The 19,540-nt window shown below is 31.9% G+C and overlaps 1 protein-coding gene across 10 annotated transcripts in view; it reads left to right on the top strand.

Annotated features, from left to right (window-relative positions):
- The window catches only part of LOC126834012 (rho GTPase-activating protein 21), a 71,553-nt gene extending 60,957 nt beyond the window's left edge, over nucleotides 1-10,596 (top strand). For 5 of the 10 annotated variants that reach the window (XM_050565659.1, XM_050565665.1, XM_050565663.1 and 2 more), the window contains 12 exons: nucleotides 2,842-2,956; nucleotides 3,362-3,472; nucleotides 4,587-4,832; nucleotides 5,089-5,376; nucleotides 5,466-5,554; nucleotides 5,633-5,888; nucleotides 5,969-6,184; nucleotides 6,428-6,739; nucleotides 6,810-7,143; nucleotides 7,210-7,404; nucleotides 8,518-8,750; nucleotides 9,131-10,595. In XM_050565659.1, coding sequence (XP_050421616.1) covers nucleotides 2,842-2,956; nucleotides 3,362-3,472; nucleotides 4,587-4,832; nucleotides 5,089-5,376; nucleotides 5,466-5,554; nucleotides 5,633-5,888; nucleotides 5,969-6,184; nucleotides 6,428-6,739; nucleotides 6,810-7,143; nucleotides 7,210-7,404; nucleotides 8,518-8,750; nucleotides 9,131-9,808 — 3,073 coding nt within the window. In that variant the 3' untranslated portion in view covers nucleotides 9,809-10,595. Of the gene's footprint in view, nucleotides 1-2,841; nucleotides 2,957-3,361; nucleotides 3,473-4,586; nucleotides 4,833-5,088; nucleotides 5,377-5,465; nucleotides 5,555-5,632; nucleotides 5,889-5,968; nucleotides 6,185-6,427; nucleotides 6,740-6,809; nucleotides 7,144-7,209; nucleotides 7,405-7,667; nucleotides 7,771-8,517; nucleotides 8,751-9,130 lie in introns of those variants that run through there. The other 5 variants (XM_050565664.1, XM_050565662.1, XM_050565661.1 and 2 more) reach the window with 2 other exon arrangements.
- Nucleotides 10,597-19,540: the final 8,944 nt, after the last annotated feature.

The following is a 19,540-nucleotide window of genomic DNA, read 5'->3' as shown; positions in this document are numbered from 1 at the left end:
CTGATTTTTTCCAAAAAACAAAACAAAACCAATCGAACCGTCTACTGACTTGAGACTGAACTTGTACGGACACGATCGGCCGTGTCCGATCCTAACTTGGTCATGACGTGGTCCAGTTTGGTTCTTTTTTTTCGCATCTTGTCTCTTCTCTCAGTTACAGCCAAACCGTGTTTAAGCTATGGACCCGACGTGCTTCGGTCGAGGGAAAAATGTGTTTTTGTAAAGTCAGTAAATTTCGCCGACAAAACGATTATTGCGTACCGGCCACCGACATTGTTTATCATGATTTCCAGTAAGTCTGAACCAAATGTTAAAAAAAAAAAAAAAATCAAATGTCAAATATCAATTCAAAATTGAATCCGCCAAGGATGCGGCCTTCGATTTGTTTTGGTTCGGTCGAATTATACTGAATCTATTTCGTCAAAAACTAATATACACTCAATAGGTAGAGTCAAACGATTTCCCAAAAAGCATAATAATGATAATAATAGTTAAGAGTTTTTCCCACCACATCCTTCTTTTTTTTTATTAATATCGAAAAATCGCTTTTAGCTCATAGAAAAAAAATGTATGAAGAAAAACAACTATTGAGTGAGTTTTTTTTTATCTGACTTCCATTTTTTAAAAAATCCGTTGATTATTATTATTTTTAATAATTTTGTAGATAAAAAATCGTGCACTAAGCGCGTGGCACCGACAGAAGCTCCTAGATTTTTGGGTGTGGCTTTAGCTACCTCCCCCTCGGCATTATTTTTTTATTGTCTAACGCCCATCGTTAATTATCCAACACGGTTGTGGTTATAATATTTTTTAATTAAACGTTGCTTAGTGTCCCGGGTAAACAACGTTTTTTAACTGGCTTAACAGCTCATTATAATGGAATTTTCAATATTTACTTTTTTTACTAATTTTATTGTTTGTTTTTTTTCCATTAATTTTAAGTAAACCGTGAAAATATGGGTCTAGAAACAATATCGGCCGTCTCGGATTTGCCTATGCCAATTGTTGATTAGTGCTCTGTTTTTTATCGTTTATTCAAAGCAGCTAATGTTGTTTTTTTTCAAATGACGTTCTCGTCTGTTCGACGAACTGCCTTCCCCTTTGCCAAATTCGTTTGATTAAACATTCATTGATTTTACACATTTTTTTTTCCCCTCGTGACTCCTTCACGTGTAATTCGATACGGTCCCTGTTAACCTTTGACACGACCGAGATGGTCCAATATAGCTATATATTGTATTTTATAAGTGCATACAGAAATAATATTCTACTAATAGGTAGGTTACACATTTTTCGTTCTGGTCGTTGATTTCGAATTGATAACTGAGCACGCGACCACCGCCCGCATGTACATAATATTATATTATTATAACTGTATGTTTGTAGCATAATATACATTTAAAAAAAAAAGGTATAAACGTTATCTTCGTCCATCTGCTTCATGAATAATAACGTTCTTTTCGCCGTTGTTAACAAAATAATTATTGCCAGTGATCTCCAATCACACACTGTCGTGTAAACACACCTTTGATCTCTCGACTCGGTTTGGTTCTCGTCGGTAATCGAAACATAAAAAAAATACCATTGTAATTCGTTAGTTTTGTATATAAAATATAATATAATATAACCTTATATTAATGGATAGTCATTTTTGTAAGTGTAGACGACGAATAGATCAGTCACGCGCGTCCGGAAATCCAATTGGGAAGTTAAATAATATTGTTTAGCGTTCATATTACCGTTTGAGATTAATTCGGTTAATAATAATATAAGATTATTTATACGTTTATAAAATAACGATTCTTATTAGACTTTTTTATAGATAGTAGATTTTTTTAATGTTTTTAACCCAGATATATCCTAGTAGAGATTTCCTGTTATGTGCTCCGAAATTTGCTTAAAACGATTTTTAAGAGGGTTTATATAGGGGGTCAATATATTTTGTTACATGAGATATAGTGTTAAGAGAATTGTCAAATAATTGCAAATGGAGAAAAGTGCCATCTTAAAACCACTCTTATCTCTCTTATAGTCAGTTAAAAAAATTACAAATTTGTATACGGTAAGATCAAACGGTTAAACGTCGTTTGTCCTTTGTAAATGCTTAATGACATTATTAATAAAAAAGAATTGCACAGTGTACTAAAAGTATAGGGTAATATTATGACAACAGCCGTGTAAAACTAATTGTTTAATCTTACTTAGATTTCCGATTTGATTGTTCGCTATAAACCTATGACACAATAGCGAACCGAATAACGTTTGATAGCAATACAATGGCGTGTACCATACAATTTGTATACAATCATATTATTTAACTACTATTTATTTTGCATAATAATAATTAATAACGATCAACTCAGTTCGAAGTAAAAAATATTGTTTAATAGAAAATTTTTTGTAATTTATCTTAACGCGATAATTTTTAATTATTTTATTTATGCGTAGATGAGGTAAAGTAAATTTCAAGGAGATTCTAAGTAAGTTTGGTCCAGATAAACGGTATTCCCAAACTAAATAAATAAAACAGCGACGAAGTATGAAATATGGATATAATTTCTTTGGAAATCTCATTCAAAATTTTTGTCCAAGTGTATTTAGATATAGGAAATCCGTTTTGTTTGAATCCCAATACATACTAGGAATCACCTTGGAATATTTGCTTTGACTAATTCTGGCCCGTATTTTAACATTGGTTGTTATTATAAAAGTTGTAATTTCGGCTTAAGTACACGTCATTACGCAATTTTTGGTTTGCTACCAAGTGTGATTTGGTTTTTTAACATAAGTACAACATTTCAACGACAATTTTTGTTTTACGTTATTTTACTGTGTTTGTAGCAAACTCGGTAGCAGCAAAAAGAGCGTCGCCGGTCCTCCTTTCCAAGACTTGGGCAACAGCCGGGTTGTCAAGGAAGGGTCGTTGCTGTGCAAAGTCATACTGTTGGACGGGAAGGTGAGTCCATAATTTATTTTAACAAAAAAAAATATCTGTGCATACGTTTATTTGTAAATAATTAAAAATCTTGTTTGTTTACAAATTTGTTCAAGTTTATTAAATTTAACTCTTAAGAACCGTTTAAGACACGACACGGTTTTTTTTTACTATTATATTTTAATAACCTTATGGGAAACATTTTAGTAGTTTACAACTTTTGTGATTCTGGTGTTTTACAATTTTTGCTTTGGCGTACTGCATTTTTAAACATTATTCTTTTCTTTGAAAAAATATATTTCTTTCTTGTATAGTGTAAATTTTAATTTTTTAGGTAGTATTTTTTCATCGGTTGGGTTAAGAAATTGTGTGTTGAACCCTTATCCCGATAATAAATTATGGTTTTTTTAAATTTTATAATTATAGAAAGCAGGAGATAGGTCGTGGAAACCCGTGTGGGCGGTGGTGCGCGGACAAACGTTGTGCCTGTACAAAGACAAACAGCGAGAGACGGCACCGAACGTTTCCGCAGTCGAAGTGAGTATAATAATATTATATACAGTGTATTATCCGGAAAATGATCAAAGTACTGTTGCGCATATTTTCACCTAATTAAACACAAGCCCGAACCGTATCAAACCGATTGTCTTCCTTAGTGCGCACGATTATATTGTATACCTAAGGTTTTTTTCTTTTCTGCTTCGGTAGTACACAATTTACTTTCACCGAATTTTCAACTTCGATGCGGACCCGTGTAGGTATTGTTTTCCCAGTGATGTGTTTTTATGTTTCTATTAATGCAGCAACCGAGAGTTTTTCACGAGGCAAGTCTGTCTGACCTAACCTAACCGGTTTGTGTCTGAGCCCACGGTATTAGAGGTTAGGTGATAAATTTAATGTTTTTATTAACATTAATTCGAATTAGTTCCAAACTTGTTTGGGATATTTTTCACACATTTATTGCCTGTAAAACTATATTATATACGAACTTAATCCTAGCTACATCGTACGTGATGGTTTTTTTACCATCTACAGTTTCGCATCGAAAATTGTATTATTATTTTAAAATTAACCGTGCAATGCTTTGCGGCGTTCGCATATGGTTCGTATTGGACCACATGTGGCGGTTTTTTTTTATATTTATCATTACTCTCGTTTATAATGTATGCGTTTGCTTAACAACCCATAACAATAGGGGCACGCGTCATGTCTGTATCTCTCTACGCTGTAACGTCCAATTCGTTATTAATTTCCATAACGGCGACGACGATCTGCTGCGGTCAGTCGCAGTTCACACATCCTAACGGCCGTTCGTGTGCGGGTTTTTTAGTTAAAAAAATATCAGCCTAATATGCATTCGTTTTGCTCCCCCGACCGCCGTCTTAAGTATTCCTGCATGCCGGTATGGCTGCGAGCTTCCAAGAGGAGACCTCGGCTCAAACGGTGGGCTTCGGCCGGTTCTTGGGTATGACAGTACAATAATTTTATGTCTATCGCCCAGAGTCTAGTCTGAATTAAACTCTGCCTTTGTTTGCTCGATTTTTGTGTACTTTCAAGTAGAAAAATCCGCTCGATCAAGTGTGGTGTCCGACAGACAAGAACAATGTTTTTATTTTATACTCATTTTTAACATTTTTAATTTTTTTTATAGACTCCGGCTCCGCTGGACAAAACGGACGATGTAAACATGTCTTGCGATCAGATCAATTTGTTGACGTCCACCACGGCCGTGGCACAAGACTATGTGAAACGCAAGCACGTCATGAGGTTGAGTTCGGCCGAAGTGGGATGCACCGAACTGCTGTTGCAAGCCGACGACACATCTTCAATGGTGCGTTGGCTCAAAGCTCTTCAAGAACAAGCCCTGGAAGCGCCGGCGTCCCTTTCCGCAGAAGAGGTAACAAGATTTTTCCTTACAAACACACTTATGTTTGTGTTTATATTTTTTAACCTGGAACACGTTATTTTGGAGACAGTCAACTGCGTCACGAAATTTAAGACCGAGGGTTCTTCATCTCTGTCTAAATTAACCTATAACCTATCGACGCTTTTCGATCTAGCGTTTTTTTTTTTTTTTTTAACAATTTGAAATTACTTACACAATAATTCTTATAAAGTTCAAGTTTAAATATTCGTTTTATACTTGATTGCAGTGTGCCAGCATCTCACCCGGAAACACCAAAGGCATCCGTAAGCTTGCTACATTCAGAAACCGTTCACCCACCGGTGATTCTCCGATCACCAAAACTCGTAAACCCGACAGGAGCCCAAGTCAAACACAACCACAGTCACCCAAGTCGACCAACACTTGGAAAAACCGGATGGCCAAACAGTTGAAAAAAATTCAACAGGGATCGGGTTCCCCGGTGTCTCCTATAATGCCGACTCTTCCTCCGCCACCTGGTACGACTATTGGTATCCCCTTAGAACTCTGCCCACCAGTAAGTATATCACTCAAATCTAGGCTTTATCCTATTCATTTTTTCAAATCATTTATTCAAATCATTTATTTCTTTGTTATTATTTTCAGTCTACTCAATCGGAGTGTGTACCGTTAATTGTCGAAGTATGCACGTCTATCGTCGAAGACAAGGGATTAGATATCATTGGTATTTACAGGTATGTTTCATTATCAGTCGATATTTGCTCTCTGATTTATCGAAGCCTAATATTTATGTTCTCTTGTTATCGGCTTAGGGTTCCTGGTAACACCGCAGCTATTACATCACTTACCGAAGCCGTAAACACTGGCGGTATGGAGACTCCCGAAATGGCCGCCAAACTTCTGCAACGAGACCCACGTTGGACTGATGTAAATGTCATATCCAGTTTGTTGAAATCGTTTTTCCGAAGACTTCCTGAAGCGCTATTAACCACCGAAATGTACCCGCATTTCATCGAGGCGGATAAAATTGATGATCCTGTTCAACGAATGGTCAAATTGCGTGAACTGGTGAGTACAGGCTTTTATTGTCTGTGTGTACTGAATTACTTTTTGCAATTCATTAAAATTTGTTTTTTTTTTTTATTTAGGTTCATAAACTGCCGGAACATCATTTTGAAACGTTAAAATATTTGTTAATGCACCTTAAAAAAGTTGTCCATCACAGCGGAGTGAACAAAATGGAAGCGCGTAATTTGGCCATAGTGTTTGGTCCCACACTTGTACATTCGGCCGACAACAATATGGTAACCATGGTCACAGATATGAGTCACCAGTGCCGTATTGTGGAATCACTAATATTACAGGTAGGTTAAATATTGTGATATATGGCGATCTATGCTTGTTGTTATGCGTTTCACAATTAATGATACCCGATATTTTAAGACAACCGATTAAGTAGTAAAACATTTTGGATGATACGAACATTGATTACCATGGGTAAAATGTATTTTTTCAACTTTTATCTCGATTTTCTCCCTCTCTTTAGTATTTAAACAAAATTGTTGTTTTTAAATGTTAGTTACACTAATTTAAATGTATGTACTCAGGCCGATTGGTGTTACGGTAATGGCGATGTGGCAGATCTCAAAGCGTCTATACCAGAAAATTGCGGACAGGTTCCGGAAATCGAACAAGCCGCTCCCAACCAGAATCTGCTCGATAACATCAACAAGGTTTCGGGCAACCAGTACACGCCGTTTATTGCCAAAGATCTGGTAACCAATATTGTGGCGGCAGCTAACCGAAAAATGCATCGGGCCACCGGAAAGAGCTCTAGTGGATCAAGAAAATCCCGCTCCAATACCAGTAATGTAGTTCTTCAAACCAGCAGCATGCCTTCCACTTCAGACATCAAACAAGTAAAGTTTATCAAGTTATTATAATTCAAAAACAATATGTTAATTTAATTGTATTACCTTTACCAAACAGGGCATGTCCGATAAAGATAAACTAAACAGTTCAAAAGCTAGTTCTGAGACCGTTTCGACGGCTAGTCTCAATGAATCTGAAGACAGTCTGAATCGCCTTGGCAATCCCAACTCGGATTCTTCGTCTCAAAATACAGATTGTGGTGCTCCCATTAAATCATACGTCAACCTGGCCGAGACGACTCAAGAGCGAATACGTAGATTCGAACAAGAAACTAAAGCAATGCTCGAGAGAGAAAAAAGTAGGAGCCAAAGGCGAAGAGAGTACTTTGGAGTTGACGAGCCTGTGATGCAAACGAGCAATGCCTTGTTGCTCGCTAAAGATTATCCTCCGAGTAAATATCTTAACACTGCATTTTGAAAATAACTTCAATTAATATTCTATTATTTTACTTTATCAGTTATGGTGAAAGTATCGAAGGGTACACCGAATGGTGGTAGTACGTTCGATCAGACGAAGAGCGAAGCGGATTCCAAAAATAACCAAAAAAGATTGAAAACAAGTAACGACAACACAGACACCTGGTCGGAGGATTCTCTCAATGATATTTCGAGAGGGCCTAAAGAACGTCCCGTCAGCCATGTGTCCGACGAAGGTAAAAATTTCTTTTACAGCGTCATTGAATTATTAATAGCATTTTTTATTTCATTATTTTATTACATTATATATTTTTATTCAAAATGTAATACAATAGCGATAAAACTGAAAGTATTTTTGTCTATGAAGTAATTTTTAATAACATCATTAGACAGATATTATTTAGGTATAGTTTATAGTAGATGTGTATTCATTACGTTTTAATGTAATGCTGCCTACGCTATTGATTTATTGTTTGAAATACGTTGATGAAATTTACAGCAAATGGTAACATACACCAGCACATAAATAACAAAAGACAAGGATGGGTTTTTGGCACGTCCTTAAATCAGTTTCCGCATCACTACTACTATCAACCCGAAAGGTTCATATATATGAATAATACTGCAAAGTTGATGTTGATTCTGTTTACTAATTATTACTAACTGAGCTTGTTTTAATGTTTGTCATTTTTTTTATTGCTGAACTACTAACTCTTCTACTTACTGTCGATATTCCCATCTTAAAATTTAACTTTCTAAAGTTAAAAAATGTAATTCTAAACTTTGGGATTTTATAATCCACATTAATTATTATTGTTGTGTAGTTATAAATACTATTTTCACAGTCCTTCTATAGCAATTATCATTTCTATTTAAAATATACATTTTCCATACTGTTTTATTATGGCAAACTTGAGTATTATTTAAATAATTTTTATTTAAACAAACACCATAACATGTATTTTAATAAAATTATATTTGAAACAATATATATTAAAATACTATTTTTTTGATACAGTAAATTATTTCATGAGCTAAATCAAAATTTATTTCAAATAACATCAAACAACTTAACCTTTTTTAGCAACTAATCAATAGAACTTTAAATGTATAATCATTTGTGTGATGAAATTATTATCTAAAATTATTTTTGTGTTTAACCGAGCGTGTGTTACCATAATGTTGTAGTTGATTGATATAGTATATTTTAACATTTGCTAATACTTGATGAGATTTTTTTTAAAGTTATTATTTTTTATTTCTATCCATCTTGTGTGTTTAATAATTTGAATTTTTTATTGCGTGTATACCAAATGTGTGGAATAAAATTTGTGCATAAATTGTTATAGGAGGGGATTTATTGGTCAGTCTGACTTCCGCCTTTGACAAGAAACTCAAATCTCTTTTGATACCCAGCGACTCGGCCACCTCCTGCTCAGCCACCTCCGATGTTGTGGACGACAAACAGTCGCAACAGAAATCCTCCAAGTCTGAGGATGAGCAAACCGATGTACAGACGTACAGAGATCCAAGTTTGCATAGGTCATTGGAAAGGCGTAGCCAGCACATTACTGAAAAACACGTAAGTCATACGTTATTACGTAGATCACACGTCTTTTGTATTATTTTGAACACATTTTTATCAACAAAAATAAATATCTTATAATTAAAAAGCTATTTAATTTAAATTTTAATTATTTACTCAAATAATTTTTTTTTAACTAAATGGAATATCTAATAATATAATACTTATAGAAAATAATGTGTTCTAATTATAAATCAGGTCTTTTTTTTGGAAAATTATTTAAAAAATACAAATAAAAATTTATTTTAATTAAATATCACAAGAATTTGTAATAAAATTAATTTTTCTAATAATTGATTATATTAGTGTTTCGTAATTAATTAATTTTTTTTTTTTTTAATCGATTGAATCGCTAATAAAAACTGTATAATTTTTAGGAAACTGAAACCATGAAAGATTCGGCTAGTGAAAGTGTAAAGAATTCTCCGAAAACTGAATCGCCGAGCTCGAACCGTCTTGATTGTCTGCAGGATTTTAACGCTAGTTCCAATGTGCGCCTGCGTCGTTCTGAATCCCTTAAACAAAAAGAGAATCGTCCGGACTATAGTAACCACGTGAAATTGCGCCGTTGTGAGTCGTTGAACAAACACGAGAGGTACACACCCAAGTATACCAAGTTCGAAGTAATGATGTTGACAAAAAACGGTGACGCGTCTAAGCATCGACGGTCGGATTCGCTTAGCAAGACGGAAAAGACCGAATGCAACATGAACAAGCGCAAGCAGGGCCTGTCCAGGCGGTGTAGTTCGTTGCGGGACAAGGAGGCCCGTCAGAAGAGGAAAAACGGAGTCGCTACTGATCGCAGTATCAAGAGGAGGCACACGGTGGGGGGCACCAAAGACTTTGATAAAATCACTTGGCTGGATAACAAGGAAAAAGAGGAACTAGACAAGTGCGGCCGTAAGGAGCAGCAGCTCCGGACCAGCTCTCCGGACCTGAGTTGGGAGCGCGTCGTGGGCGGCCTCAAGGAGACGGGCATACGACCCAGGAGCGTAGCCACAGACCCGAACTACGTTTCCAAGCTTCTCAACGTACCGCTCGAGTCACACGTCTGACAATGATTTTTTTTTTTTTTTTACTTTTTTTATTTGATCTCATTTGTACTATCGCTTTAAAAAGAGAAGTGCTCATCGATTCCCCCTACCCTCATCCCCTCCCCAATATATTTTGAATAAAACGTGTAATTGTGCTCATTCCCTGTTTATCTCATTTCTAGTTTGTTGTCAATTACCCTGTTGTTAGACTTCAAAAAAAAAAATAATACTAAAAATACCAACAGAAAATAAGGAATTTGTATTAATATAATTTTTAATTTGGTTGACGTCGTTTATTATGGTCGTGACGAGCTGTACAGTTGACATTTGTTTTTTTTTTTAATATATTTATATAAATAAGATATATTATATAAAAAATACCGTTTAGACGTGTATGTTATATATTATAATTTGAAAATACTTTTTTTTTTGTTTTTTGAGAAAAATCAACGGTGCAATAAAATTTTGTGACTACGTAAACGTAGCAATATTGTAAAAAGATGAAAAAGTTTTTATTACTACTATTATAATATTATATTGTATTTTTTTTTTCTATTATTTGTCACGTTACCACGTTACACTGACATATTATGTTCTATGAAGTATTTTACAATTAATTTTTCACACGAAAACTATCACATTATTATTTATTATTATTATTATTATAATTTTAGCTTAAGTACATTTTTTCACACCAAGAGCATTTATAAATTCCTTAACATATTTAACGACGCTCTGTTATATTAAATATATATTTTTTTCCTTAAAACCAACACCACCGTTAAAACATTTAAATTAAATAAAACTTGTAAATACGTCATTATTATTTTAATTATTATTATTACTATTAAATGGTATATTGGTTGCTGTTTTTTATTTTATTTTAAGAATGGTGCGTTAAATGTTTTTGTAATAAACACATTTTTTTTTTTGCGTTTTTTGTTTAATTATTATTCTGTCAAATTTTTTTTCAAATTTGTAAAGTGTTTTTATATTATATACGTAAAAAAAAAATGCTAAACAATAAACGATGCATATGTATGAAAATTTTAAACAAGCGTTTTTCACTTTACACGTGTATATTTTTTTTTAACAATTTACGTATTTTGTCATTTAAAGTTCACAGCTTCATTACATTCACGTCGTGTGTATTAGGTTGTTATAAAATATTTTATAATACTAAACCAAAAATTGACAAACTGGCATGAGACACCTGTACTGAATATTGTATGGGACAAGCCTTACAAAAAAAAAACCAATAATTATAGCAAATATATACATATTAATATTAGAGATAACATAATATACATATGATATGATATACACCAGTGTTGCTTATGTAAGATCAAACGGACCACATTGCATAGAAGTGTTAAAAGCTTTGTAAATTGTTGTTCAACATTCAACAATTTTATTAATAATGTCAATAATTTGTTTAGAACTCCGGGACAAAAAAAAATATTGACTTACAAGCAAGAGACTGTTCACGAAACTCCTCTTTGGAGAAAGCCAACGTTGTCACAACAATATACAAGCGTGCATAAGCCATAATATAACCTAAAGCATGAGTTACAGATATTATAATATTATAGTAAGTATGTTAATATACATGTCTTGAAATTTCAAGGGTATTGATTTTTATCTGGTAATCGCGTGTTTTGGACACAAACTCGAAAACAAAATAACAATATATGTATTTGAATTTCCCCCTCTCTTTTTTTTATATAAATATTAATAGATGCCAACCCGTAAAAAAATGAATATTTGTCCTCGCTGGGGTTTGCTTTAGACGTGTTTTCCTAATAAATTATTAAAACACAAAATAGGTACTTTGGAAAACTTTTCAGCTTATTTTCGAAAAATACAAAACTAGAATATTGTAGAAAAGCTATATTTTAACCGCATAGTCAGAGTTACCGTACATTTTTTTTTAATGTGTCGGTTTGAAGCCAATTAATAAATGTCATATTTTATATTTAGATTCTTGGGTTTTGGTAATTTTTTTATCTCGACTCTGACAAGTTCAACACACAGTATTGACAATTTTATAATGGTAAAAGAAGAGATGACATCATAATAATAATAATAACTGGCCGTGTTAAAATATTATACCTAATCCTTCTTTATTTATATCCTAACTTTTTATTTTATAAAAGAGAAGATATATTTTTTCACGTCATAAAAAAAAATAAGATGACGTGTGTCTGTCGGATAACCTTTGATTAATAATTATTATGTAACCTAACGCTTTTTGTCTGCTACGTTTAGAGTTATTAATATAATAGCCGGTATCTAATCGATTGACAAATATTTGTAAAGATGTCTAATAAACCTTGTCCAATTTATAGTATATAGTTTCAGTCTTGGTAACAATAGATTAATCATTTCTGTGCACTTTTATTAAAAAAACAAGTTACTATTTGAAAATAATGTGTTATTTTATTTGAAGTAATTATTGTTTATAAGTACAAATAACATTTTTTTCAAACCTAACCGATTTTTAAAGTACATATGTATTGTACATATGTTATTACTTCATTGTCTATTTATGATATGCAACTTTTAAGCTCTGTGGTAGGTTAGGTTTGGCCATATCAGATAAAGTTCTGATACTCTTCATTGCACTTTTACATGCCAAGGTGATTCTAATATAAGACATAATAACATGGAGTATTTAATAACATGCTTTTAGAACTATAACAACAATTTCTTTAGTGCCTTATAAAATGTTACTTCATTGACGTTTTTACCTATTAGCAACATTTCAATTGAAATTAGTCATAATATGTATTAAACATTTTCTTAAGAGTTGGGTACTAACCATATATTACAAAAAATATGGCCACTCTAAATACCACAATTATGTACCATTTGATACGTAGACAAAAACAAGTAAAAGCTTTTATAATACCTACTACTTGTAGATTAGTGTCGAAATGGAAAAATAAACAATATTATATTTTCAACATCTTCTTTTAGTGCCGTATTCCTTATCGAACGTAGGCAATCATGTTAGCAATATTGTACAACATACAATTATAATATATTTTTGTAGTTAAATATTAAAATGTATTATCATACTGTTGAGTGTGGGCAATATGCAATATATCTACATATAATATCATAGACAGTAGGTACACAAAACTGCGTACTGGACAAATAAATAAATAAATAAATATATATATATTATATACTATTATATAAGTGAGCTTGAAATTCATCGTAGGCACAGAGAGCACAAATTGAATATGACATCGATTAGGTAGACTAATTGATTTTGTTTACATTTTAACCCGAGAATATTATTTTTCCCTTTGGTTTTTTTATTTATTAATTTGTTTGTGTCGAATATCCGGATTTAAAAAAAAATATTTTGTCGGCGTTCAAAGGCCAACCGAACGAACATTTGGAGATTATTTTTTGTTTACAATCGAGATTAAAATTTAATAAAAAAAAACCGTGCGGGCCAAATTGGTATTATGGCAAACCACCAAGCATAATTATTTGCCTCCTCTTTTTTTGAGAAAGTTTTCTAGCACAAGCGACCTCGATTTTCGGCTGTGACGGCTATTTTTATTTTTGCAAAAAAAAAAACTACCGAGTTAATAAAAAGGACGTGTAATGAATTTATAATAGCTCGGCGGGTTCATATATTACTAAAAAGGTCGGCCGTGTACTGCAATAGTGTATTATTATAAATTTACTATTGTTAGCAGGTGGCGCTCGAACAAGACCGTTTCCGAAAAAGGGAGGGAATCCAATTGATTAGTTTTCAGAAATTATCACCACATTATAATATTATATATCTACTTACATTAATGAGAAAAACTCAATTTCCACTACCGTTAAAGAGATCACGCGGGAAACAAGCGGTGCCGATTAAATTTAATATCGATAGCTGTTTTTTGATAAATAAAGATTAGTTAGTTAGGTTTAGTTTTTAAATCATGAGACAACCGAGCCCACGCTAGAAGAGATTATGTACAACAGCAAATGGATTACCACCAGTACAAACAAAAGACAAAAAAAACACCTGGTTTCAACATTTGTTTAAACTTGTACTTTTAACTCAAGTAATTGTATTTGCTCTTTACACATTTTTCAATAACACTATCCGACATAGTATTATGATTATATGTTACATCAATTGTTATAAGAGTTAATGATGATATAAATATGATGAATGGAACAAATCAATAATGTACAAACTTATTAAAAGTATGTTTAGTAACAGGTATATCTAATTAAAAAATTTAAAATAACAAACGGTTTGTTTTGTAATACTCTAAAATATTTAATACGTTATTATAGTAGTATTATAAAATGAAACATTCGAACAAAACTTGATATGCTGACAAAATTGATTATTTCCCAATGTAATATTTCATTATTTGTTGACGTAGGTATGTTTGTTAGTTTATTACCGCAATTACAAACCTGACATGCATTAAGACATAAATAGGTATACATAAACCATTGTATAAGTACTATACAGCCTACGCACTAACAGTTGTATGCTTGTATTATTATTGTTTTGATAAAAAAGGTTGTGTTTGTTTTGTGAATGTCTTTGGTGAATACCTACATTAGTGCGCCGATAAAAGTATATCACATCTATTAAAATGCACCATAAAATAATTATAATTGCAATATACAGAGTGGGCTTCTATTGTAATTTACCGCCGTTGTAATATAACATTGTTCGTTGGACTTGCTAAATTTTAATTAATATAATACAATTTTAATCAAATTAGACTTTTGCGTTGCCAGTTATTACAGTCAATCAATATAACTACATAACAACCACACTTGACCGCAACGAAAACAAAAACATATTATTTACAATCTCACTTTCGCCATAAATACAATAATACAATATAATATATACATTAGAGTAGTATAAGTCTTGTGAAGTTTTTATCTCCTCTGATGTACATAACAATAGCCAATAAAAAAAACAGGAAAGGAGTTTTTTGAAAAAAACAAAACTCGACAATTACTAATAATTAATACGTTTTTCGCAGTGTAATATTAAAAATCATAAATTCGCGGTAAAACGCTTAACAGTGTAAACAAGGAGAACAAAAGGAGAAAGGTGTTTTTGAGAATCCCCATTGCGTTGTTGCTAAATTATTGCTGTCGATGCTTGGATACAAAAAATATTTTTTCAAAAAATTATTTTACTCTGTTTGTGCACTTACCTCGTTCGATTTGCTATAGTTGCCATTCGTTGTTTAATTAAAGTTTTTCCAACTCTGTTCACACTGAAACGATGTAAACCTATATAGTGATTATGCCAGTATAATTTCTGATATTAGAAACTTTAAAGAAATATGAACGTTTAAGCCACCCCCCCCCCCCACTCTTCATCCACCCAGCTTCAAACTTGCAAAGCATAACATATTGTCCAATAAGGTTACATTCAACCAACCTACCAAAACATAATTAATAGCTAAAACAACTATGAAATCCAAACTATATCAGCTAGTATCTAGGTCAATTTTATAATAGTGTTTTTTTTTGTTGCTACTTGTTTAGACAAAATATAGTAAAGTTAATAGGAAATGATTGGATGTACTTATTAAAATTCTGACAAACAGCTATCAGATTTCTCACGAATGTCGAATGTAACTGCTGTATTTGCTTGTAGTAGCCAACGTGGATGTTTCAAAATTCCATGTATTACACAACATGTAATCTGCAGTTTGGTCTGTGACAGGTGTTGTAGAGCATACGACATTGATTGTCATTCACAATAGGTTTATGTTGTATTCGACATAATGTGATCCAGTACAAAATATTTCAATTATTAACTTTGGCTAATTAAACTAAACACTTGGTAAATACTTTTACCCCTCTTGGAAACTAAAAAAATATATATATAAATATATATATTTTCCAAAATTATCACCTGTTCAATTCGACAAACGTAGGTACTAACTTTAATCGTCGAATTTTGAATTTTTTTTTTTCTTAAATAATATTATTATAACGTGAACGGTTAATTGTATATTTTGAGCATTTATTGTAATATCAAAGTAAATTGTCGCATGAACTTGTTTCGAAATACATCACACATTAACCTTATGTTTACTCTTAAAGTATCACAGACCTATTATTTGTTTTCTGTATACAGTAGCTATATCGCAGTGTACTTATATATTAATATATTATTTTTGTTTCCCAATAAAATTATAGTGGCGTGAAAAATATACATATAATTTGGCCGGAATATTTGTGACCTAAAAGTTTTTCGCAGAAAAAAAAAGAAGAAAGCTTTTATTTGATACTATTGATTATCATTTTTTTTTTTTAAACAAACATGTCATACCTTTACTTATCCAATATGAAAATATACAACACTAGGTGAATATGTTGTTATTTAGAAATATTACCAATAAAATAATGGCTATGGGAAATAAAAAGTCCAAAGACCAGTCGTTGTTACAATTCAAAACTAATTGAACGGATCGAATATGTCGTCTAGACTATAACATAATATGAATCCATTACACGAAGTCACCGCAGAGACGATGTGCAATAATATTATATCGAAATATGTATTATATTTACTATTGTAAATCATATAAAAAACGCATAATATTACTTATCCCTATATTGCTACACTGCGTTATAGCTTCGGTTGGCGCAGTCTGGCGGGTATATGTGCTTTCCGTTTGTTTATGATATTTTCTAAAAACAAATCATTTCGATCCTTTTGCTGTGCATCATCTGTCAGATTTATCATCTACATTTTTATTTTACGGCATTAGACGAGCATTAATTAGTTATGAATTATTAGTAGGATAATAATGCAAAAAATAAAACTATAATATGTGTCAAATATTAATAATTTGAACTAATAATCTTATTGTGGTCGTTTTGCCAGTGTAAAGTTTGAAATTTGTCAAAGTTCTAAAGTGACCTTTGACTTGTCACGTTCATTTCCGGGCGTGCATTTGTGTTACCAAACAACAACAATACAACAAAATATGTAATATTATAAACTATAAACTATTCAACCACATATTATACAACATACACTTTACTGAACTGGTGTAGCCATTGTAATAGGCAAAAATGGTAGTTTAGTTGGGTCGATTATTGATAAAAAAAATATACACTATTCGGTCATAAGCCAAAAATATATAGAAATATCGCAAATAATCCCAATATGTCATACTACAATAATATTTAAGGGAATGAGAGGGGATAGGATATTGATAGTGCTTATTCAGTAGCCAGTCAGTGTGAACGAGGGGGTTGACCGTTGAGAAGGGATGGCCATAAGGAGAAAAGGATAATTCCAGGATAACTGATAAGCTGATATTTCATTATTTTTGCTGTCTGTAAATTCAGTTACAAAACTCAAATAATATACGATTTATACGGCCGTCGAGTGACAGATCTCCTTGTGGCAAATTCTTGCTGTGGTATTTTTTGACAACGTGTACAACCTAAGCCGATGTGTTTGACTGTAATTGCTTGGGGTTTTGTGCTGTGTGCAAGCACAAGACGTTCACGTGTCATTAGGTGGGTACATTCGTATTGTGTTTAATACAAGCACAAGCAGATGGTCAGACGGTTTCTACAATGGCAGAGGTAAACTTTTGGTCCAATTGGTTGGACCGAATAAGCGGTGCTTTCAGTGTTTTATTTCGTTTCGTTGACTATTGATTGTGCTTTGCTATGTTGTAAATTTTTTTAAGAAAAAAATAATACAATCGCCATTGTATCGCCTATTATTTCAACAGTAGATCACTTAGATAGGAATATCCGACATAATATTATGATTTATCGCTTCCAGGTCTATATTAAGCCAATTATGTGGCGTCAAAGGTAAAAAAAATTTAACTTTAAGATGGTCTACTATACAGATCTGAAACAACATGCCTAATGGCCACTAATAGATTATTGAACATATGTTTTTTATTTCATTAATATATAGACAAAAAATTGTTAGTATTTGAATTGTTAATTTTCATTAATTTCTTTGTTTGCTATGACATTGTAAAGATTTGAATATTAAAGATCAATATTCGTTGGGGTTTTACAACAGTAAGACGACTAGCCATTAAATAATAATATTGACCCCGTCGATAACACTGTCGTCATCGTCGTTGTGTTTGAATAGGTAGCAATAAGGCCCGCTTGTCTATAATTATCTCAAAACATTTCATTGTGTTTGGTAGTTGGTGTTCGGACAATGCGAACATAAATATGAATTTTATGGGCTACTGGAATTTGAAAAACCGAAAACATAGAATAATTATAAGGCGAAATCATAGCAAAGGAATATATTGATAAACAATTAACAAATTTAAGCACCAATCTTTAACATTTTTGTCTAGGTACATATTAATGGAATTAAAAACATATGTTCTCATTTAAAAAAACTTAGATCCATAATTGTTATACATATTATATGGAATTTAGATAAAAATGTTCACCGTACTGAAAAATATATAGTAAAATATGTACCTACAAGTATAGGGAAAAAATAATTTTCAAAATATTCATATTTAGTGTCAGTACCATTATTTAGTGGTAGTAGTGGTGTAGTGGTAGTACCATTATTTTTCTTTGTTTTTTTTTTAAGCATTTATAAACGACATATTGAGTCGTTTTTAACGACATTACTCTTTTTTAGTCCACAGCTTGGCAGTTATGCAGTTAAAGACAACTAGAATTCTCTTGACTTGACTCAACCTCGGTTAGATTAGATATATATATATGTATGTACTATAAGAAATGTATTTAAATAACATTAACGCCGGTCAATAACTTAATATACAGAACACTATCAATTTAAATAAATAAAAGCCAAAAATATTAATTATATACCTTGATTGCCTTTTTCGTTTGTTAAGATTCAAAACCTTTGAGGGGGAATTCAATTAAAACACATTGTTTATTAGAATATACAAATAGAATAAAAGAGAAAACATTTATTGTAAATAATTATTAATAACTGAAGGAATGTCCGTGTTACGTCAAGTCGATTAGGTATAGTGAGACTTTATTTATCTTTAAACAAAATATAATGATATGGAAATATTTAAAGTCGTATGACATTCCACTTGTAATTTTTTTCCCTAGATTGCTATTATATTGATTAAAAAAAAAATTATTGGATCAGTAAGATGCAGATAACACCACGTGATAATATCATAAGGACCAACTTGGTTAGCTATAATCATTTAATTAAGCCATTTCAAATAAATAATTTTAGTTTTCTTACATCGAAAAAAATATAATCGTCGTCAAACCCCCGTCGACTTTTAAGTTACTTAAAATTACATTATGATTTATGTTAAGAAATGTATAACTTTTAGTACAGAAATATTGTTATTTAATTTTTTTTTTCGGGAAAAAATCTTACAATATTGAATGCCATTCAGAACAGATTATTTGCTTTGATGCGAAACTGAGAAGGCCGTTTTAATTGTTTTACAATGATACAGTTTTTTTTATGCCTATATAGATACGATAATATTATTTCCTCAGAACCGTTTTTTGTAATTATTTTTTTTTACTGTTACATTTTTATTTCTGTAAAAACAATTCCACAAAAAACTAATCGAATATGATCATTAATGTCAGTCTTTTGTATTTATTTACTTGTGGCTTTTACAAATAAAAGTCTGAGCTTATAAGTAATATAATACCGTATTTATATTATTATTCTTATAAAAATGATGATATTATTATGAGTAGGATTATTGGTAAATTATTGCGCAGCGATTACAAAAT

The sequence above is a fragment of the Adelges cooleyi genome, unplaced genomic scaffold (genome assembly GCF_023614345.1).
Source record: "Adelges cooleyi isolate 19-005CV unplaced genomic scaffold, UGA_ACOO_1.1 ACOO_flye_CR_arks_rails_tigmint_CR_PRNA_2, whole genome shotgun sequence".
NCBI lineage: Eukaryota > Metazoa > Arthropoda > Insecta > Hemiptera > Adelgidae > Adelges > Adelges cooleyi.
The sequence above is the reverse complement of the archived record's forward strand: the minus strand, read 5'-3'. Positions and strand labels throughout refer to the sequence as shown.